Below are 25,059 nucleotides of genomic sequence, written 5' to 3'. Positions count from 1 at the left end.
CTTTTTTTCCGGACTTTCAGTGACTCCTGGTGGCTGATAATCGAATGATTTATTTCCCCAAATGCGTACATGTATGTGGTTGCAGTACTATGGCAATAAAACCAGATTGATTCTAACCTTGGTTATGATAGCACAGAATGGGCCTTTATGGTTAAGTATTCTGCAAAATGTAGGCTGTTGATTTGAATTTTTTAACGACTTTCATAGATAGGGTTTAATAATGTTTTTATTTTCCACACAAACATATGTATATAGTAAGCAACCTGATTTGGAGGTTTCTATTTTCTTACATAGAAACTAAGAGAATATGCGCTGATTATGCCCACAAATTTATCATATCGCTTAATGTGTCATCAGGTATGATAAAATTACATAGAGACTGATGAAGCGCACGTTACACCTAAAACACTGTTTAAAATTGATTTTCTTTGTATCTTCTTCGAATGTCCTTGTGGTAACTTACCAGGCAATTCAAATAAATATTTTGACCAATACAATTGGCTACATGAAATTATATTGTAGTCGGGTTCGAAATCCGTGACGTAGTGAAATTACATGTAGCAAGCATTGCCGATATAAATCATAACCCGCGTTAGTAGTTTATGCAATTTTTAGCCGAGTTGCAACGAAGTTGAACTCGGCTATTGGTTTGGTGATGCGGGCGGGCGGGCGGTTGGGCGTCAACAATTGGTTTCCGGATGATAACTCGAAAAGTTTATAATCTAATCAAATGAAACTTTGATATAATGTTGGGTACCAGGTAAGGAAGACCACTATTGATTTTGGAGAAAAAAGGTCAAAGGTCAAGGTCACAGTGACCGAATATAAAATGAAAATTTCAGGAAAATTTGGTTTCCGGATGATAACTCCGAAAGTTTAAATCCAATCAAATGAAACTTTGATATATTGTTGGTTACCAGGTAAGGAAGACCCCTATTGATTTTGGAGAAAATAGGTCAAAGGTCAAGGTCACAGTGACTGAAAATAGATTTTAAAAAATTCCAAAAGGATTTTGGTTTCCGGAGGATAACTCGAAAATTTTTAATTTGAATCAAATGAAACTTGGATATATTGTTGGATACCAGCAAAGCAAGGCCCCTATTGATTTTGGAGAACAAAGGTCAAGGTCACAGTGACCGAATATAAATTGAAAACTTCAGACAAATATGGTTTCTGGACAGTAACTCGAAAAGTTTAAAACTGAAATTAGTTCTTCACAATTATAAATATACCACGTCATTCCTGGCTTTACAATGTATCCCATGCAACTCGGCTCCTGCACCCCTGGGTGCATATACTGATTTTATTTTTTTTGCATCAGCCGATAAAACAAGAAATGAAAGACATTCTATTGTTTATATTTATATGTATTTGTTAAACTTGAGTACTAAAATATATCATTGACCCATTAGTTACTCGGAAAAGCCAATACACCCTTTGACCTTCACGACGCTCCATATTTGGTAATGATTACACGGACAGGTGGTAGTAAAAAACGTATCGAACTAGTTTGCAACACACATGATATGTCGAGGGTGTACGGTGGTATATTTAGGACATGCAAATATTTTGTTACTTCTTATTTTGGGAAATATGTCGTTCGCACGAGATATTATCTCGTTTGCACGAGATATTATCTCGTTCGTACGAAATAGTATCTCGTTTGCACGACTTATTCTCTCGTTCGCACGAATTATAATCTCGTGCGAACGACATAATTTCCTTATTTTTTTTAAAAAATAATTTCATATTCAAACAAGGTTAAGTTTAACCATGAGTGAGGGTGCAAAAACCCAAGCGAGACTCATTCTAAATTAGTTACCAAGGTATATATTCCTGTTTTGTTGGCTTCCAAAATACATGTATGAAATATAGAAAATATGTTGTTTTGTGTGAAATAATCTTATAAGGGACATAATCTATAAGCAATCAATTGGTCAATCATGATGTTTACCATGAAAGTGCAAGTGAATTCATGCACATCTTTTATGCAGAGAATTTAAAATAATTTTAAGGATAATTCAAGTTGCAGAATTTACACTCTCATGACATTTGTTTTTTACTTTGACGCCACTACTTTCCCTCAAAGAAATCAAAGAACGTATTTTTGATAGATATTTAAATGTGTACATGTAGTTCATTTCTTTTATTTTGCGACGGTCCTTTTGTTTTTCGAAGAAATAACTAGTTGATTCCATTTACACAAAGAGTACTATTAGAGGCACATGATTAAAATTTCCAACTTTTCCCTCGTCCATATTATATACTGAAGTCAACTTCTGAATACCATAGACTCTGGTCACTTAATTATATAGTAAGTGTAAAGTACAAAAAAAAATACCAAAACTTTTCTCGTGCGAACAACATAATAAGTCGTGCGAACGAGATATTATGTCATGCGAACGAGATATTATGTCGTTCGAACGAGATATTATGTCGTGCGAACGAGATAATAAGTCGTTCGAACGAAATGTTATATCGTGCGAACGAGATAATAAGTCGTTCGAACGAGATGTTATGTCGTGCGAACGAGATATTTCGTGCGAACGAGATTATAAGTCGTTCAAACGAGATATTATGTCGTGCGAACGAGAAAATATCTCGTTCGAACGACATAAAATTATTTTCCAACATACGAAGGGAGAAATATTTGCATGTCCTAAATATACCACCGTAAGGATGAAAGCAATATCAATTTAAAATAAAAAGGATCCGGTGAATGTAAATATTGTCCAGTAACTGTCGGATATGTTTCGCAGCCCACCATGCGCTGTAATGTGTGTATCATGAAAAGATGGACATAATGAACAGTGACCAATCTCATAAATCCTATAAAATACAGAATTGAACGTAGAGTAAACACAGACCACAGAACACAACGGAGGTGTATGGCATGTCAAACGTTGCAATATTTCATCTTTTCCATTTGCATTGTATAATTTTCCATTTGTATTCTATATTTTCCATTTGCATTGTATAATTTTTCATTTGCATTGTATAACTTCCATTTGTATTGTATAATTTTCCATTTGTATTCTATATTTTCCATTTGTATTGTATAATTTTCCATTTGAATTCTATATTTTCCATTTGTATTGTATAATTTTGTCGTTTGCATTGTATAATTTCCATTTGCATTGCAAAATCTTTCATTTGTATTGCATCCGCGGGATTGTTTATTTTGATTTGTTACGAAGGATTTCATTAGTTTAGGTCCCACTTATATTTAGCCGTCACCAGCTGCAGCTGACCTACCACAAATAGACTTACTATGCTACATGAACGCGCACAGTGGCATAGCAGTGGGGGTTCTTTAACGTATCAACGCCTGTCGCAACACGGGATGTCTGCTTTTAAGGTCACATTATCCGAAAGATCCGTGATTCTGACTTTTAAATAACAATGTGTATGGGGAAGTTTTAACTATATTTACGTCTTAGGTTTGATGCAGCCATGACACGAGTAAAACTCGAACATCCGATTTCACGGTTACGAACCAAAGGGTATATCACTAAACTACCGCGATCGGTTCCATATAAGGACTAGTTGAACATACATGTAGCTAGCAATGACGAATCTTACGCCGGGAGACCCCCCCCCCACCCCCCCACCCACCCCCATCCCTCCCTTCACAAATATGATATTTTGTATAGAAATGTCGAAAAAAGCATGCAGGTACGTTTTATTTTGTCAGAACGCACTTGTTTCAGGCAACCCCCCCCCCTCCACCAAGTCTGCACTGGACTCACTAGGGATCTTAAGACAGTCCCCAGACATCCAGCAGTTTACTGCATACTTTCGTTCAGAATTATCTAGATCAGCCAGTGGTTAAAAAAGAGACTAGTTTGAATATACTGATCACATTAGACGCAAAAAGCGATAAATTAATTGGGGGAGGGGGTGTTACACCATTGCACTTAGAAAATGCGGTACATTCCTGCGAAACGTGGCTCATGAACTTGACTTCTTCAACATCTCGCGCATTACCAAATTCGAAAAACGATAACTTAAGATTAATCCATTGAATAGTTGTAACAAACCAAACTCGATGTTAACAATTGGTGGGGACCCAAGGGTCAAATTAAGTCCCCCGAATCTACTGAATTCTGACTAAATAAAAATGTGCATGTTTTTCTTGACAGTTCTATTTTTTTTTTAAATTATCATGGGGAGATTTGCCATTACTAGGGCTAGCTACGTATTTTAAAAAAAATAACTAGTCCTGCTTGGTTTGTGGGCGGGAGGTCGTGAGTTCGAGAACCGTTACTGTCATTGCCGCATCAAACCTAAGACATAAACAAAGGCAGAGATTGCTCCTTTGCCAAACACTCGGCATTTAAAAGTGAGAATCACGGATCTTTCCGTAATGACCTTAAAAACATATATTCGTGTCGCTGCAGGCGTTGGTACGATAAAGAACCGTCATTGCTACGGCCCTATGTGCTAAGCACGTCTACATTTGTGGTACATCAGTGAACAATTCTCAAAGCAACGTTAACTAATGAAATCCTTCATAACAAATCAAAATAAACATTCCCTGGATAAAATACAAATAAAAACTTATACAATACAAATGGAAAATATAGAATACAAATGAAAAATTATACAATACAAATGGAAAATTACACAATACAAATGGAAATTATACAATGCAAATGAAAAATTATACAATGCAAATGGAAAATATAGAATACAAATGGAAAAGATCAAATATTGCAACGTTTGGCATGCCATAGAGGTGCGATCAGGTGGCTGGGAGGCGTAAGCATAATCTGTTAACCGGTCACACCTGCAGTGAGCCTGTTTATTTTGGTAAGGTAAATGAAGCAATCCGTAAATAAACCAACATATAAACAATTGTTATGAAACACGTCAGACAGTATTCCTTCAAATGACAGTCATATTGTGTTGTGCGTTTGTACAATTATAAAATCTTCAATGTAGATGTTATTCTTGCCGTTGTTTGTCAAACTGTCAAAGCCAGCTTGACAACAATATAGTGGAAGATATGGCGGTTTTCTATAGCCTGACTAGTACAGATATTTCAATAACCAAAGAAAAGAAAATCCACTACAATAAAGGATAGAGAAAATGAAAAAAAAAATGCTTAAACTGGAAACAAGATGCGTAGAAATGACTTCAATAACCCCGCCCGATAGCTAAGTGGATACGAGTATTGTCATTCAATTACCACATGTCAAGGAAAATGTACAGTACACACTAATAGTCGGTCAGTATTCATGCTTATACTGGCAAATCACAGTCTTAATTACTACCGAGGAATAGGCTGAAAAACACCAGAACGTCAACATACAACTACCTGCACTCACTAAAGTACCTCCCTATCCGTAAACACAAAAACAAAAACCTAAAACCTCTAATACCATAAAATATTTCCATGAATGGACCATCATTCTACTGAAAGGGATGACACATATTAAACTTGATCTCTAACTCATCGATGTAAACTTGCACATCGAAAGTGGGTTAAATGCATGTAGTTGTTTATGTATTAACAAGCACAGCTGAAATGAGTCTGAAAAACTTATAGTTCTAAGATCTATAGGACCGTTAGCGTGATTAAAGAAAATGAGTTGATGGTTGTTTGTTTTACGCCCTGTCGAGACTTTTTCACTCATATTGAGACGTCACCAGTTGTAGGTAAAGTACCACAAATTTAGACCTATGCTTGCGCTTACAGCCTTAGCAGTGAGGGGGTCTTTGAACGCCTGCCGCGACACGGAACCTCAGTTGTTAATGTCAAATCCGAAAACCCCGCCATTATCACTTCCAAATGCCGAGCTTTTGGCGAAAGACCAGTCACTACCTATATTTCCACCTTATGTTTGACGCGGACATGACACGCGCGGGGCTCGAACCCACGTTTATGAAGCGAACTCTCTACCACTAAGATGTGTTTGCCCAACTCTCTATTTTGTATTGCTTATAGGAGTTATGAGATTGATCACTGTTCGTTATCTTCACCTTTCATGAGTTGAAATCTTATTTATGAGTCTCTCATAAATATACAATTAAACACTAAAAATCCTAGTTACGTCTATAGGCCTAACTTTGACCGTAGAACAGCTATGATGAAATGACTAACAGATACTACCATATGTCCTGACCTTTCCATGACGGGAATGTCAAATCAAATTCAGGAGGTAACTACACAGATCGCGAGTGTATCAATATCAGTTTGTCCACATCTCGTATATACAACACCAAGATGAAAATAATCCAAATTATGCAGTTTTTAGTTTTACCACTACCTTCACAAATTTGGTTTTTTATATGAAGTAAAAGGGGTCAATTGCTTCGTACTCCCAGATTACAATTGTCAAGAAACCACATAACGAGGGATGTTAGACGTATGCCACAGGCCTCTCTTTCAAATGGAGAATAAATAAATTGAGAAACCCACACCTTGTTACGGTATTGTTCCCAGGTCAAGAACATTGATCAAATGAAGATGTCAGAGCTTATGATACAATTATATGAAATATTCTTGACAGAAATATATTATGTTATTATATTTTACCAGGGTCTAAAATTCCCAAGATAGCCCTAAGATTATAAAGATGGATAGACTAGTTGAATGAAATGACAAGTTAAAACATTTAACGTGTGAAAAACAATTAACTTAATTGCAAAGGATAAAATAAGACCCACTGTACATGGTATGAATGCCTCTTACACAATAACGAATTCCAAGGATATTTCAGAGTTTTATAACATGTTTTGAACGAAAGCAATAAAATGAAATGAATTGATTTGCTGACAGATCTCATTAATTTAGTGACTTTGTAACACCGATGTAGTTTAACATTTTTCCTTTAAGGATGCTTAATTTGTATACATTGCACATTTGGGCAAACTTAACAGAATATTAAACTACCATAAAGAAAAAACAAAAATACCGTGCGGATCCGGGTTAGAATAGGTCCCCAGTACCCCTTGTTTGTCATAAGAAGCGAATAAATCAATGTAATTAAACTTAGATCTTCCATCCGCTCCCCATTTTTCGATACGTGCGACGTATCGAGAACTGGGGAGCGGATGGAAGGTCTAATTTTAATTAGATTGCGACTAAATGTGGCGGTCCTTCGGATGAGACCGAAAAATACGAGGCCTCGTGTCACAGCAAGTGACGATATGCAACCAACCAACAACCATTTAGAAAACACTTTCCTAACCACGAAATCAAAACTCTACGAATATGAAGTTACGACTTCATAAAACAACTACAAATCTGGCGCCCAGCTGAAGACATGGAAACAGCTATGATTAATCAATACTTTATTGCAGAATACACCCATATGGGTCAAACAAACAAATGGACAGATTAGGAACAATGAACGCTCAGATAATATATACACATACATATATACTCGCATATAATGTCCAATAGATGTACGTAATTTACACATTTATCACAACAACGTGGAACTTTTATTTCTTAATTCTTGTAGAACACCGTCAAATACCGTATAAGTGTATTATGTCTTATTGTATATAGTTTGAACTACTTTAACATTGTCTAGTCTTTCTGTTGGTACGCAGTTTAAAATGTGCGGACTATGGCCATTCCATATGAAAGTTAGGAACAACAGTTCTAGTTTTGGCATAGATTGAAAAAAACAACAACATAACAAACAACAACAACCAAAGAAAAAAAAGAGAGAGAAATAAACTGAAGCAAACGCAAGGCTGTAAAGAGTGCATTCACAATGTATATGTACTACAATGTACATGTACTAAAATGTATATGTACTACAATGTACATGTACTACAATGTATATGTACTACAATGTATATGTACTACAATGTATATGTACTACAATGTACATGTACTACAATGTACATGTACTACAATGTATATGAATTTGAGGTTGGTAGATGCCAAGCACTTATTTCTAAAAAGCAAAAGCTGCACTCATATTGCTTGTAATGACAAAAATATGACTGAATGATTGATGACAATACATACATTGCACTCCCATTCTGTTATAAGTAAAGTTTTGTTATTCATACCCATTCAAACCTTTATCCCGTTTAGGACCATATATACGGTACAATCATACCCAGTTCCACAATAAGTAAAAGTACACGGTGTTTGTTATTTGTCAGTGATCTTGGGGAACGGATGTAGTGCTTTGAATTTGTACAATTTGAGTTTTGTTTTGGAATCCAGTCAGAAGTCGCCATATGAATTAAACATGAGAAGTTACAATCAGCCAGACGCGTATCGATACATAAAACGAACAACTAAAAATCCCTGACCTAGATAAGTTTCAGTCACAAACATATTAAAAGTGCAGTTCTTTATATTGAGATTGTGTATATTGTTATTCAGTTAGATCGTAATAGTGAGTACAATGTAATCCTCCTACAACTCGGTTTTAAATCAGTGGCAACTGTATAGAACATGGAAAGAGCTAGAGATCATCCGAGATGTGTGTTTATAGAACATGGAAAGAGCTAGAGATCATCCGAGATGTGTGTTTATCTTTTCTTCAGATTTTTTGGGGGACATTTCGTTGTTTTAGTTTTTTTGGTTTAAGTCCCTTCGAGAATCTTTCATTCCTAACGAGACGTCACCAACTGTACATATATGTAGATGAAGTACCACTGTAGACTTACATGTATATTTAGTGCTCAGGGCTGTAGCAGTGAGTTGTTTAACGTGCTAACGCAGACCACCGTCCTTCCGAAAGTAAACTGGGAAACTTTCTCACTTACTGGCGCGAGCGGCATTCGAACCCGCGCCGACAGAGGTGAGAGGCCGTGTGATTTTGAGCGCTATGCTCTAACCACCCCCCCCCCCCCCCCCTGTGAATATCAGTCATGTTAGAAGATAAGACTAAGGCTGAGAGCTTGTTTTCAATATTTTCATCTTGTATGCATGCATTTGTGCTACCAGGTGCATTTGTAACAACGCGAATCAGAAAAAATAGGGTCTGAAAAAAAAAGGTCTAGATTGTCTTGAGATGATACTCCAGTCCATATGAAAATAGCCATGCAGTGAATAGTTTACGAATTAAGCACAAAACGATACTCTGATTCAAAAGAAGTTTACTAAAATGATTTATCTGCTCTATGTATAACAAATAAATTTATAGGGAAAAACAGTAGAATAATATGTTTGATTACATTCATTTATGTCAAATAAGAGTTGATTTTGATTTTGTTTTTCACTTGTCGAAAATGAACGAATCACACGAAGGCAAGGTTCGTTTTTTTATGTAGCGGGCTGTTGAATGACAGGGGTCTTCTCCCCTGTTGTCCCCTTTTTTGGTTTCATAATTGAAAAAAAGGTTCCATCCCGTTTGGCAGTGCACGCTATTGCTCTAAATTTTCTTTCGTTTTTCAACATGATTACCGCTTGTTCGTAGAGAGCATTTAAGTCAAAAGAGACGACATTGGAGTGTAAAAGTGTCGTTACGGTATTCATGGTTATAAATGAACCTAATTAAAATAGTTTCAATAAGTATTATTTAAAGATATGTAAGATTACATGACACCATAGGATTTGCAGAGCAGTTAGTGGATCATTTATTAGTTTTTTATTCATAAATTTTAGAAAATTTTGTTTTTCAGAAAATTTCAGACTTTTATGATATTGAGAGCAGTGAATACATAATGCATCTAAGCAGCTGTGTTATTCTGTTGAAAAAATATTCGGAAAATGTGCCTAAAGATAAATTATGTTTAAAAAAGATAAATTCTTATATTAAAACTCTACATGTGCAGATTTATCTGGTCGGTTTTTTTAGAGTTCCAGGCATTGGTCTCTCTAAAAGAAATCAGAGAAACTATTGAAACATTGTAATTTAATCTATAGTATAGTTAATCAAAATGGCTTGGATGAGTACCTTTTCAGTGTGCATAGAAACTAATGAATTGGTTTAGTATACATTTGGTGTTAGTAGCAATTGATTAATTGGTTTAGTATATATTTGGTGTTAGTAGTAGCTGATTAATTGGTTTAGTATACATTTGGTGTTACTAGTAGCTGATTAATTGGTTTAGTATATATTTGGTGTTAGTAGCAGTTGATTAATTGGTTTAGTATATATTTGGTGTTAGTAGTAGTTGATTAATTGGTTTAGTACATATTTTGTGTTAGTAGTAGTTGATGAATTGGTTTAGTATATATTTGGTGTTAGTAGTAGTTGATGAATTGGTTTAGTACATATTTTGTGTTAGTAGCAGTTGATTAATTGGTTAGTATATATTTTGTGTTAGTAGTAGTTAATGGATTGGTTTAGTATATATTTGATGTTAGTAGCAGTTGATGAATTGGTTTAGTATATATTTTGTGTTAGTAGTAGTTGATGAATTGGTTAGTATATATTTGGTGTTAGTAGCAGTTGATGAATTGGTTTAGTATATATTTGGTGTTAGTAGTAGTTGATTAATTGGTTTAGTACATATTTGATGTTAGTAGCAGTTGATGAATTGGTTAGTACATATTTGGTGTTAGTAGCAGTTGATGAATTGGTTTAGTATATATTTTGTGTTAGTAGTAGTTGATGAATTGGTTAGTATATATTTGGTGTTAGTAGTAGTTGATGAATTGGTTAGTATATATTTGGTGTTAGTAGCAGTTGATGAATTGGTTTAGTATATATTTGGTGTTAGTAGTAGTTGATGAATTGGTTTAGTATATATTTGGTGTTAGTAGCAGTTGATGAATTGGTTTAGTATATATTTGGTGTTAGTAGTAGTTGATGAATTGGTTAGTATATATTTGGTGTTAGTAGCAGTTGATGAATTGGTTTAGTATATATTTGGTGTTAGTAGTAGTTGATTAATTGGTTAGTACATATTTGGTGTTAGTAGCAGTTGATGAATTGGTTTAGTATATATTTGGTGTTAGTAGCAGTTGATGAATTGGTTTAGTATATATTTTGTGTTAGTAGTAGTTGATGAATTGGTTAGTATATATTTGGTGTTAGTAGTAGTTGATGAATTGGTTAGTATATATTTGGTGTTAGTAGCAGTTGATGAATTGGTTTAGTATATATTTGGTGTTAGTAGTAGTTGATGAATTGGTTTAGTATATATTTGGTGTTAGTAGCAGTTGATGAATTGGTTTAGTATATATTTTGTGTTAGTAGTAGTTGATGAATTGGTTTAGTATATATTTGGTGTTAGTAGTAGTTGATGAATTGGTTTAGTACATATTTGATGTTAGTAGCAGTAGATTAATTGGTTTAGTATATATTTGATGTTAGTAGTAGTTGATGAATTGGTTTAGTATATATTTGGTGTTAGTAGTAGTTAATGAATTGGTTTAGTATATATTTGGTGTCAGTAGCAGTTGATGAATTGGTTTAGTATATATTTGGTGTTAGTAGCAGTTGATGAATTGGTTTAGTATATATTTTGTGTTAGTAGTAGTTGATGAATTGGTTTAGTATATATTTGGTGTTAGTAGTAGTTAATGGATTGGTTTAGTATATATTTGGTGTTAGTAGTAGTTAATGGATTGGTTTAGTATATATTTGGTGTTAGTAGTAGTTAATGAATTGGTTTAGTATATATTTTGTGTTAGTAGTAGTTGATGAATTGGTTTAGTATATATTTGGTGTTAGTAGCAGTTGATGAATTGGTTAGTATATATTTTGTGTTAGTAGTAGTTGATGAATTGGTTTAGTATATATTTGGTGTTAGTAGCAGTTGATGAATTGGTTAGTATATATTTTGTGTTAGTAGTAGTTGATGAATTGGTTTAGTATATATTTGGTGTTAGTAGCAGTTGATGAATTGGTTAGTATATATTTTGTGTTAGTAGCAGTTGATGAATTGGTTAGTATATATTTTGTGTTAGTAGCAGTTGATGAATTGGTTTAGTATATATTTGGTGTTAGTAGCAGTTGATGAATTGGTTAGTATATATTTTGTTTTAGTAGTAGTTGATGAATTGGTTTAGTATATATTTGGTGTTAGTAGTAGTTAATGGATTGGTTTAGTATATATTTGGTGTTAGTAGTAGTTAATGAATTGGTTTAGTATATATTTGGTGTTAGTAGTAGTTAATGGATTGGTTTAGTATATATTTGGTGTTAGTAGTAGTTAATGAATTGGTTTAGTATATATTTGGTGTTAGTAGTAGTTAATGGATTGGTTTAGTACATATTTGGTGTTAGTAGTAGTTGATGAATTGGTTAGTATATATTTGGTGTTAGTAGTAGTTGATGAATTGGTTTAGTATATATTTGGTGTTAGTAACAGTTGATTAATTGGTTTAGTACATATTTGGTGTTAGTAACAGTTGATGAATTGGTTTAGTATATATTTGGTGTTAGTAGTAGTTGATGAATTGGTTAGTATATATTTGGTGTTAGTTGTAGTTGATGAATTGGTTTAGTATATATTTGGTGTTAGTAGCAGTTGATGAATTGGTTAGTATATATTTGGTGTTAGTAGTAGTTGATGAATTGGTTTAGTATATATTTGGTGTTAGTAGCAGTTGATGAATTGGTTAGTATATATTTGGTGTTAGTAGCAGTTGATTAATTGGTTTAGTATATATTTGGTGTTAGTAGTAGTTGATTAATTGGTTTAGTACATATTTGGTGTTAGTAGTAGTTGATGAATTGGTTTAGTATATATTTGGTGTTAGTAGCAGTTGATGAATTGGTTTAGTATATATTTGGTGTTAGTAGTAGTTGATGAATTGGTTAGTATATATTTGGTGTTAGTAGCAGTTGATTAATTGGTTTAGTATATATTTGGTGTTAGTAGTAGTTGATGAATTGGTTTAGTATATATTTGGTGTCAGTAGCAGTTGATGAATTGTTTTAGTATATATTTGGTGTTAGTAGTAGTTGATGAATTGGTTTAGTATATATTTGGTGTCAGTAGCAGTTGATGAATTGGTTTAGTATATATTTGGTGTTAGTAGTAGTTGATGAATTGGTTTTGTATATATTTGGTGTTAGTAGTAGCTGATGGACAAATTTCAAGCATGAAATAGTGGTGGAGAATCTGGATATAGACCCCCATACTTTTTTTTTCAAATTACAAAATGTTAATTCACGAGAAACTGCAGCGAAGAATATTACATTATATTATATATTATGTTATGAGATTGATTACTGTTCGTTATCTTCACCTCTCATTATACATGAAATACCTTTCTTATCGAGATATTTGAGCCGTTCCAAGCAAAAAGGGCCCTTAAGTATATTAGTGCTAAAGTGTGAACTATAGAGAACATCTCTCAAAATATTAGACCAATGTTGATTGTCGTTAAAACATTACAGTCAATCAAAGATGACAACCAACTCGTGATTGGTAACCAAGACCTTTTTCTTTTCAAGTATGCAAAAAATGACGTTACGTTTTTTCATTATGACGTTTTTTGAAAAAAATTGTTGGAGAAGATAGGGGTCTTTTTTGTTAGGAATGGCTCATATTTTGAATGTTACCTTGTTGCAGATCAGATCAAAAAAATGGAGACAAAATTTCTTTTTGATGCAGAAGAAAATTTATCCTGGCTTAAATGATTCTTAAACTCGGGATATGATATACTAAATCCTTAATGAAAAATCCCATTTTCAAGTTCTGCGGTCAGTGTACACATGTAAGAAGGGGCATTAGTAACTGTACATGTGTCACTGGTAGTGGGCAATTATCCTGTTATGAACTTCCTTAACATCACAATAATAATCTTGAAGTTCATGTTTTCTTATTTTTTCCGCATAATAAATGCTATCATTGGTATTTCATATACAACACATACAAAAAGCCCAGCTGTGGTGCTTGTGTTACGTCATTTGCCACGGTCAAACTGGCAGTAATTGGATTGGATGAATATGGAACAAGAATGCGCCAAGCACGCTATCGGTAAGTCGAGCAACGACAGAAACGTAAGGAAGGAAACTTAAACACCGTATTCAGTCCCAGGAGAGATTTACGACCTGAAATAATGAGGGCTGATATTGATATTCGAACCTATGTGACTTACATTGTAGACACGAGGCGTATGTTTTTGGTATAGAAAAAAAAGTTTCGTAAAAGGCAAATTGAATTGTATTATTAATATATGATACATATATGTGTTACTGAATGCTAGCTAAATAGTAACATCCTGAAAGAAAAAATCCCTAGTTTATACGAACAATAGAGCTGAATTTACCATGAATAAAACTTAATATTTAACGCTTTTAATGAGTACCTCATTGTGCTAGTATGTCGACTATAGCACATGGAACGAATTGATTACGCTTCTAGGAGTTATGAGATTGATCACTGTTCGTTATCTTCAACTATCATGATATGTTTCTTTCTGTCTTGGTAAGATTACGTTTACAAGCTAGTATTCACAGCTTTCCTTCATATTACATAATCGTAACAGTTTTGGGAAATATTTATTCCAAATAATTGAACAATTATTGAATAATGTCGTAGAAAACACTCATAATGAAACACCACAAGCAGTAGAGGAAGCGCTTTGACTTACGTCATGGACTCTGGACAATGGAGTTGGTTTTTGTATTGTACCAACGCCACTTTGACTTGAATATAGGTTTTAAAAAGCACTGCCTTAGGCCCCGTGTCATATGCATTCACTGCCAATACCGAGGAATAGTCATTATTATCCATGTTAGCGACACGGATCTAGAACCTTGTTCGTGCCAAGCAGATGTCCTACCAACTGCGCTACGTGCACCGCTGAATTTTTACATTATACCTGTGTCACATTACACTGCGATTAGGTATCCGACTAGGTAGCGGGTTCTGAGCGGCCTGAGAATGCCAAAATCTGAAAAGTGTCCGGCCGGGGACCATGCGGTGAGAACACGCCATTCAGGGCCCGTATACCCCACCGGCAGCTTTTAGCGCGGAGTTAAATCCTGGCGATGTCAACCCCATCGTAAGATAACGCTCACGTGCTTCAGCGAGTTGTAGACGTAGGAACGGCAGTCTCAGATGCCTCGGAGGATTGGCCATGTCAATGTTGATGGCAACAGCGTCGATGATGATGTTGGAGATGATGACGATGACGATAGGTATATATACACCAGTTTGCAATTGCCTTAATTGCACTTAACACGCATGAAAAGGCAAAGGTCACCGAACGATACCCGGATGTTCTCAGAACGGACATCGTCCGGGCTTCATCCGATACCCCTCAGGTGTCCGAGCGGTGACCGCACGGGGGTACCTAGTCCGTACGATGTCCGTATGGGTACCGGACGTACCCCTCCCGGTTACCTACCGATAACCTTACGGATATCGGGCGGCCACCAACACCATCATTCCATACGCTCCCCGCCCGGTAAACACACGGCTGCCTTCCTTGTCCCGCCCGAGGTGCGGGCGGTATATGAGGAGAGCTAATCACCCGGCAGACTTGGAAATGTGTCCCTACGGTGTTAGATCTTGACAGGTCCCCCACCGATACCTATACCTCGCCCGGTACCCGCTAGTAATGTGACACAGGCATTAACGAAATACCATGCTTATTGATCAGAAGTAAATGTCTTGACATAAAGCTCATGTTCCTTATACATTTTATAAATTATTCCAGGGAATTTGTAACAATACATATCATTTGATGAAATATAAATAATCACACATTATTGAAGTACATATACAAGTCAAATTTGGTTATATACAAGCTGGGGATGGTTGTTGCACAAGTTTTTCAAGCTTCTTCATTAGGATGAGAATAGGGGTACAAGTTAACTAAAATTTTCTACTGCCTATAACGTTTTCCTGTCAACATAAATCACATTGTCGAGGTTAAACAATCTTTTAAAACCAACCACCTAACCGACGAAAGGTGAAGATAACGAACAGTGATCAATCTTATAACTCCTATAAGCAATACAAACTAGATAGTTGGGCAAACGCGGATCCCTGGACACACCAGACGTGGGATCAGGTGCCTAGGAAGAGTAAGCATCCCCTGTCGACCAGTCACACCCGTCGTGAGCCCTATATCTTGATCAGGTAAACGGAGGAACGATGGAGATCAACAGTTTATCACAAAGCGCATTCTCACAATACGACAGTTTCTGTGTCTTTGTTTCCTTTTCAGAATCACCCGAGCGGTCCAAAAGAGAGAGATGCCCAAGGGTTGTAACTGCGTTCAAAGGACAAGAAAACTTTACCTATAGTCCATCAACAACACAAGGCCTGTTTCTTATTTCACATATTTGGTTACAACAACCTGAACAACTCCATCATTGAATTAATCCCTTATGGGATGCCAACATATCACATTGTCTACTTTTAATTATTTAAACCAAATAATAGCTGTCTAAATTTATAGGCCTTATTAAACTGTTGTTCGTCGCATTATAATTTTTTTTTTGGTGATTGGCGGGTCTGGGGGATGTTAGGGACAGTTTTGGACATATCTTATCAGAGTTTACCTCCATCTGTCAGCTAAAACGGAGAGCAAGTGTTGGAGAAATTATACCCCCCCCCACACACACAGTGTATCATAGGGGTTCTACAAGTTTAAGCTATATCTGGTACCCCCTAAGCCTCTTATAAAAGGAGGGGAGGCTCACAGGATTGAGTACTCAATGTCAGTAAGTATTACTTCTACTGATTTTCCACTTTGTTAATGCAAATAGACATATTGTGATACATGTAATATATGATTTCCTTACAGAAATTTTCGTGAGTTGGATGAACTGATTCTGTACACACTTATTCGGAACACCTAGCTAATTCATGTATCTAATGAAAAGTTCTAATGTGTTCCGAATGGAATTATGAATACTTATTAAATGGAATCGTATCTCGAGTTGTTAACTGATACAAGTATTACAGTTAGTTTACAGTAGCAAAGACATCAATCATGGCCGATGATGTCAAGTGGATTCCGGTTTTAAACGTTGTTTATGTCAATTTCAACTTTTATTCTGATTTTCATGTTTGCATCGGTACAACAAAACGTTGAAAGTATACCATTCAGGGAATCAACAAGATTTCAGTTCCCCGAGAGCAAACCTACTCTCTTGGAGAAATAGGCTTGCTCTCAGAGAACTGGATTCCTGTTGACTTCCTCGGTGATATCATTTAACTGTATACCATCAACAGAGGGAGCAATCTCATGGAAACAGGTTAGACAGATATGTCCCGGTCCCTGTCTACATGTTGGTCACCAAACAGTGGGACTTCCCTGACACCTATGTGCAAAACAAGGCTGTCGTCAGGCACCTTTATGTTGGTATTTTGGTGATCACCCCAGACCTATCAAATTTGATAGACAATGCAGCCATTTATTTCCAATGCCCTGTCGATTTCAGATTGTTATGCTAAAATTTGCAATACTCTGAGTAAGTTCAATAAATGGGTGAATGATGGTGGTAGTTTGGTTTTTCTATTCCGCAGTTAACAGACAGCAGAGGTTATATGCCAAGGCGATTATTTGAGTGTATATTGCATTGTCATAGTGTTGGCTACCAGCTGACCAAGCCACCCCAAGACTAGGAGGATTAGGTTGTGCTAAGTGGACATATCGTCTGTTCAACATAAATTACCTTATTGTAAGGCTAAAAGGCATATGCAATGATGTAGTAACAAAATGAAAATATGAGTTAAGGATGTTAGTGAATCAATAAGGGTATCTGTCATGCCGTTTTTAAGATAAAAGTATGAAAACGGAGTGATTGACACTTCTGCAGTTTTCTTGACATGAATCATTCCTATCATTTCCTATTTTGTGACACCTTATCAATGAACAAACTTTTTAATGTATTACTCACGGAGTGGATTTCATTATGAAGGGTTATTTTTATGATGTACATAAAAGGATCGATAAGTGATCAATAATTTATGATTGACAAAGAAATAAAATCGATGATGCACCAGAAGAACTTTCTGACAAGAGGATCAAAAGGACAATTAATATATAGTACTGGAGAGTAGTACAAGTTGGCAATCTTTCAATGAGGAGAATATTCATTTTGACTCCATGTATATCTGATAAACTAAAATATATATATAAGAAACAGTGATTCAATATCATAACAGCTATAGAGAATACAAGATTACGAGTAGAGCAAACATGGACCCCGGGGCAAAGCAGAGGTAGGATTATGTGCATAGGAGGAGTAAGCATCCCCTGTCGACCATCTCCATCGGGTAAACGGTTGATTGGTTGTATATTATTCAATTCGACAATTATTCACTTATATGGAGACGTCTTCATTGCCGGTGAAGTGTTGCAAAATTAAGGTCTATGCACGGCGCTCACGGCCCTTGAGCACTGAGGGATCTTTATCGTGACACAGGGCCCCCGGAGTTTTGCGGTCTCATCAGTAACCCGTAGTCAAATTCAGTGTGTAAAGAACGGCCTGAATTGGTATGAAACATTTCAGACAGCATTTTACCTAATGACAGGATGTACCGGTAAATTAGATCGTTATAAAGACCATAAAAGTGAAATGCTGACTTTAAACGAGACTGATGATAGCCCTGTAACATCAACTTATCAGTAGCCTGCCTCGATTTACAAAAATTGACCATAAGAACAACAATCTTTTGCGTATCAAATCAGTTGCAGGTAATAATGGAACATTGCTATATATTTGAAGGTGGTGAAGCTGAAATCTTATTTGTCATAAAGTTGAGTGGTTAGTTTGCCGTTAATATCTACATTCAATAAGATGTCTAAGTACATGTATGAGGCACATGTGGAGGCCTTTGTGGTATCTTTTTTTCGAGTTCACTGTGATATATCGAATCGACATATAATAAAATGATTATTGTTAATAGATAAAGATAAAACTTCGACAAATATGAATATCGAATTGAAGGCCACAGCAAAATATATTTTCTTTTCCTGTAGGTTTTGAATAAATTCTGCCTCGTAAGAATATAACAACAGGTCAGCTAGGAAAGGAGCATCACCCGTGCCCAAGGGAATTGCAATAGACTGGTGGGAGATCTGATCACCCAATACTACGACGAAATCAAACGTAGGCGACAACGTAAAATGTATCTACGCAAGATGAAATCCTCACCCGTTTGACGCAGACGTTTGAGATTGTATTCTCGCATATCTTGGAGTCGCGACATAATGTGCCGATTCTTACGTAAAATGTCAGCTTGAAACACAGAGGCCGGTCCGTTTTAACATAGATTTAAAAAAACGAATTCTTTCAAGTACTGATAGGGGTGTGGGTCATACAGCAGGTGTGGCAGGACGGCACAGGATGCTTGATCCTCCTGGGTACCTGGTTCCGCCTCTGGTATATATGGGGCCCGTGTTTGTCCTACTCTTAATTTTGTATTGTGAGATTGATTACTCTGTGTTATATTCACTTTTTCATCAGCTACACATATCTGCGGCAGTGCAAGAAGAAATATACCTACAGTGTGAGTAAAATATTATTTATATAGGGTAGAGAATGTTATGATTCAAAATGTAGTGAGTGAATATAAACCACACCAAATATATTTTGTCGCATATAAATAGTTTGAAAGGGAACACATGACAACATTGGTGCGATACTCTATTCCTCTCATGTATAAAACAATATATTTAGAAAAGAAAACCACAATGATGTATATTCAGGGAGTATTAATAGATACGATATACTTCATTTGAAACAAGACTAATTTAAAACTGCACTCTTTCACATTTTCAATATGTAGAAATTGAAACAGATTGAGATTTCTACACCTTATTGACACGACACAAACGTCTTGTGAATACCGATTTAAAGAAGTCTATCTGTGAAGCGTAAATACATGGACAGTGATGGATAAATATTTTAAAGTCACGATAAGATTTTCTGGGAGAGAGGAAGATCCGACATTCCCATTTCAAGTAAGTTGCAATAAGAAAATTGGTCGTATTTTGAAAAAAGGCATTTGAATTGTCAGTGCATTCATCGTGTATTTAAATATATTTCTTATGAAGAAATGAAGTATGCCTATATCACCGTCAAATTTATATATTTCTTTTGTTGTTTTTAAATATATTACGCAGACAACGGATTTCCATTGAATGAAAACGGTACCATTCGTTGAACAAGTATCGAAATCCATTTCAATAATTATTCATTGTTTCATGTTATAGGGAAGTGTTTCAAATTCAAGACACCTTTCACTCAAAAAAAAAAAAAAACAAACAGAAAAGATATTCAAGAGGCATGTCTGATGATGCCAAAAATTCCTAGAATCTTTTCATCACCTGGGATGTGATTGGCATGTATTGATTCCACATAACAACAGGCCCTAACAGTGCATATCCCTAATAAATAAATCAACTGTCACCTACGACTATCTAAAGCAGCAAATGTCCCAGCTCATCTCAGGAAATATGCTGTTTCTGTTGTCGTCGTTTGTTGGAGCCCTACATTTTTTGTTGCATTAACTTGTGATATTTCACGATTTCAGAAAACCTAACATGCATTGCAAAATCACAGTTTTAGTGGTTTTTAAAGATTTATTTATATATCAGAAATATAATTATAGGAATATGAAAATAAGTAAAATGATATGAAAATTGAACTTTGGTAAATTGTAAATGTTAACACCAATAAAGGAAATCATGATGCATATCAGTCACGTGAGAATTTCTGTGTACTGTTATGCAACACATACTCCAAGTGCAATGTTGTTTTCAAAGTTGTGACCTCGTTTGTCGTTGTCTTATAGATTGACATGATCTTTATAACTCTTTCTTTAATCAAAAGACAAAACAAAAACTCACAAATCATTTTTGATCTTTGACAAACCAAGTAGATGAGAAGTGATGAATAGGTAGCTGTGAGACAAGCTGGCTAATGACTGTGAAGAACATGAATTCATTAGGCCGTATTATTTGACACATTAAAAAATCCACTACCACATGGTTTGGCTATATAAAGCTTGTCACCGCGAATAGATACCAGTGTTAGACTGTCAGTGAAAGAGTACACAAAGTGTCTATAAATGATCACATTACTACAGGACTTGTGTGACACAGTGATGTAAAGTTCCCGAATACACAACAGGCAAACGTTCAGGGATTTTCTGCAAGAAGCTTAACTTATATCCATCAATAATTTATTTATCTACAACGATTAGAAACTGTCATGCGCGAGAAAATTAAGCATTGTTTTTCCGCTGCTTGTGAGGACAGATTCGTATACCATCAGTATCAAGAGGATGCAAAGAAAGCCAAACTTAGAAACAAACAAATAAGCAAAATTCTGAAACAACAAAAGAAGGAGGAGTTAAAGAAACTGAAAATCCTGCTACTTGGTGAGACACTTCTTCATCTGATCACACAAACTCCGATCTGAATAATACCAGGATTCATCTTAAGATGTGATTAATTAATGCAATGGGCACCCGGCAAATTTTAATGTTGTTTTTGTGTTTATTTTAGGGACTGGTGAATCTGGAAAAAGTACTTTAACAAAGCAAATGAGAATAATTCATATCAATGGTTTCGATATGAGGTAAGAACTGATTTCTGATGGGTTTGTTTTGTTTATTAAGTGTCTGTTTTGTGACTTTCCTACACATATGTTATGCGTTCATTTTATGCAGGAAATATAATGTTTATTATTGATAGAGAGAGGCTAGACAAAGTATGTGATATTAGAAAGAACATCAAAGAATCAATCGTGGTGAGTATTTTTGAAATCACAGCTCTAATTTTATTTAAAAAACTAAAAGTTGTATTTATTTGTTAGCTTAATGCATTTTTTTTTGGTTAGTTTTTTTGCACAAATTAAGGATGCAATTATCTCTATTGATAAAGCAAGCTTTAGAGAAAGAGCATAACTATTTTAAACTATGTAGATCTACTGCCACAATCTATAATTACTTTGGTGCTCCACTTTTGTACTTTTTATAGCTTTCGTGACCTTACTAATGATATATAAGTAATTCTATTTTCGTTAGAGAGTATATACAAATGTATCTGTAAACCACCAACAAATCTTAATTTTTAGCCTGCGACATTTAGATATCCTATTAATTCCTTTCCAAATATTTTTGAACTATTAGGCATCTAGTTCCACCTCTATGATGTAAAGAGATCGTGTTTACCCTACATCTAGTCCCACCTCCATTATGTAAAGGAACTCGTGTTTACCCTACTTCTAATTTTGTATTTTTAAAAAGGATTTATGAGATTGAACACTTCATTTTTTTCATGAAGGTTTGGGTACTTAATCAGCCCAGAAAAACTGTTTAATTCTGTTTCCAAAAAAAAAAAAAAACAACCTTGGTTTTTTCTTGAACGATGACGTGATGCAAGGTCTAAAAGTCTTTCAGCGGTAAAACTAAATCTCGCGTCATTCACACACGAGTTCACGTTGGTCATTCCTGGATTCATCTGAACACCGTGTTTAAAACTTTTTTTCTGTCATGTATTAGTGTTCTCTAGTTCACAGTTCTACAGAAAATAACAGGACAATAACTAAACGATATATATCACAAAGACCATGCCCATAATAACCTAATATTTGAATGCCTTTACATTTGCATGTTATATTCTACGCAGGCTTATTACTTGAACTTCATACAAAACACATCGATTAAACCTTAAGTGATATCATAAAAAAAAAAATTTAACAACAAGGTATTAATTGATCCTGCACTGAAAATAGATCCAAGAAATGATCAATTTAAGATGATGTAGTACTTCCGTATGACTTCATTTAATAAATTACGTGTTCTTAATTTGTGCAAAGATGCAATAGAACGGAGCTAAATTTAACCATGAGTTGCTTTACACTGAGAATGACATTTGGAGTATTTGCTCTAAGTGTAGGTCATACTTTTGGCCATGAATCAGCTTGGGATCCCTCTACAGACGGAGAACAACCACACAAGCAGGGAGTTCATCCTTCACGAAGCTGGGAATCCTGAAATTCACAGAACAAACGTATGTCAGATGAATGGTTTTAATATTCCATTTCAATATTTTGAACATGACCTTTCTGGACAATTTTATAACCATACGTTGGATCACTTAAACGCTTGTACATAATATCCCTCTAACAGTATAGATGTCTTTCACAGGAGTTTCTAGAGCATGCTGAAAAGCTTTGGTCCGACCCTGGAGTACAGGAATGTTACAGTAGATCCCACGAGTTCCAACTGATAGACTGTGCGAAATAGTATGTATATTGTGTTATGTAGATTTTGATGCATATGGATAGTCAGTACTAATTGATAACACCCCGTCTCAATATACGTATTTGTGAAAAGCGTTTATTCCCAAGTGTTTTGTATTTCAGTTTCTTGGACAAGATTCATGAAATAAAAAGTCCAGCCTATGTTCCTTCTGACCAAGACATTTTAAGGTGCCGTTGTGTGACCACTGCAATTCAACATATTGAATTTGGTGTTCCTGATGGAGGTAATAAGGTCAAATTCAGCGTTTTTGATGTTGGGGGACAACAAGGAGAAAGAAAGAAGTGGATCCAAGTGTTTGACAGTGTGACGGCCATTCTTTTCGTTGTGGACTGCAGCAGTTTCGACCAAACACTTCGTGAAGATCCAACAAAGAACAGACTTCTGGAAGCCTTAGAGAACTTTGACCAAGTCTGGAACAATCGATTTCTTCGTTATGTGTCAGTCCTTCTTTTCATCAACAAAATTGACGTCTTAGCAGAAAAGATTGCCAGGGGACGTGATATCTCAGAGCTTACTAAGAAGTACCCGGGCGTATTCCCAGATTTTGAGACATTCACACCCACAGGTAAAATTATCTTAACTAATATCCGTAATCCCACAATTTTGATTTATTAGTAAAATTGAATCTAACATTTCCGACCCTTTTTTAAAGATGCAGATAAACTTCACTTCCTTGATGCTTTTGCATCTCCTGCACCAGACAGTAGAAGAAAATCTCGACCGACTATACGCACCAACGTTGACCCCCTCACCGTTAAAACAGCCATTTACATCAAGTACCTATTTATGGTTTGTATTATTCTACACGTATCATGGATTTGTCACAACTACCATTTATGATCTGCGTTGTTCAGTTTTAATCCTCGGTCTATATTGATTGTAGAAAATTGTGCGGGGAGAGTTACATCTGAGAGAAAGAATCACGAAGCAGGATAAACACTGGCACGATGAGCATGGGTGTGAATATTTCTATACCTGTGCAATAGACACTGCTAACGTTGAAAGAGTCATGTACGGTTGTCGAACTCTTATCGTGCAAAATCATCTAAGGCGGTATGGCATCATTTAAAGAGAAACCGTGGGTATTTTCAAAATGTTATTATTCTGACTGGAAGTGATATCCAGACAGATCAATATGATAATCAGCGGATATATATTCCTTTAGATACAGGAGAGAGCCATTTTTCTATACATCTAGTCAACTGCATAATGCTATTCTCTGTCTTTCTCACACGGATTCATGTGCATGTTATATTTTTGTAAGAGTTTATTTATGCTTGTGTAGAGTTCTTGTTTGAATAAAATGTAAAAAAATACCATTAAAAGTGTTTACCTACCTCTGATCTATCTAAATGATTATGATAAAAGGTCTTCCTTCACACACCATCAATTTATACCGAGTGAAAGACTTATAGCAATTTCAGTTTAAATGTGGTTACAACAATGAAAGGTGAAGATAACGAACAGTGATCAATCCTATAAGCATACAAAATAGATAGTTGGGCAAACACGAACCCCTGGACACACCAGAGGTGGGATCGGGTGCCTAGGAGGAGTAAACATCCCCTGTCGACCGGTCACACCCGCCGTGAGCCCTATATCCTGATTAGGTAAACGGAGTTATTCGTAGTCAAAATCAGTAGGCCAAGAACGGCCTAACAATCGGTATGAAACATGTCAGACAGCATTTGACTCAATGATAAGTTGTATTGACGAACTAGATCAATATAACAATCTACAAACTGTGGTTACAATGATAGTATATACCGGTATTCACCGTGTAATAACTTGAAGGTAGGGTGGTCGATCTGAACGGCAATGCAGTACAAATGTCGAAACCCCCAAGAACTCGGTTCTCATTTCTTATGCTTTATTTACTAAATCTAAATGCCACTAATAGTCTCTGTGTTAACGCACAACGCATATGGTATAGAATATGTA

At 35.5% G+C, this 25,059-nt stretch overlaps 1 protein-coding gene across 1 annotated transcript; it reads left to right on the top strand.

Moving 5' to 3' along the window:
• The first annotated feature begins 20,903 nt into the window (after positions 1 to 20,903).
• On the top strand, positions 20,904 to 24,436 carry LOC125646502 (guanine nucleotide-binding protein G(s) subunit alpha-like). Its single transcript, XM_048872832.2, has 8 exons — positions 20,904 to 21,228; positions 21,356 to 21,428; positions 21,545 to 21,599; positions 22,751 to 22,864; positions 23,002 to 23,099; positions 23,220 to 23,683; positions 23,771 to 23,907; positions 24,002 to 24,436. The coding sequence occupies exons 1-8, from the start codon at positions 21,060 to 21,062 to the stop codon at positions 24,185 to 24,187; spliced, it is 1,296 nt and encodes a 431-aa protein (XP_048728789.1). The 5' UTR covers positions 20,904 to 21,059; the 3' UTR covers positions 24,188 to 24,436.
• Positions 24,437 to 25,059: the final 623 nt, after the last annotated feature.

Source organism: Ostrea edulis, chromosome 6 (genome assembly GCF_947568905.1).
Source record: "Ostrea edulis chromosome 6, xbOstEdul1.1, whole genome shotgun sequence".
NCBI lineage: Eukaryota > Metazoa > Mollusca > Bivalvia > Ostreida > Ostreidae > Ostrea > Ostrea edulis.
The sequence above is the reverse complement of the archived record's forward strand: the minus strand, read 5'-3'. Positions and strand labels throughout refer to the sequence as shown.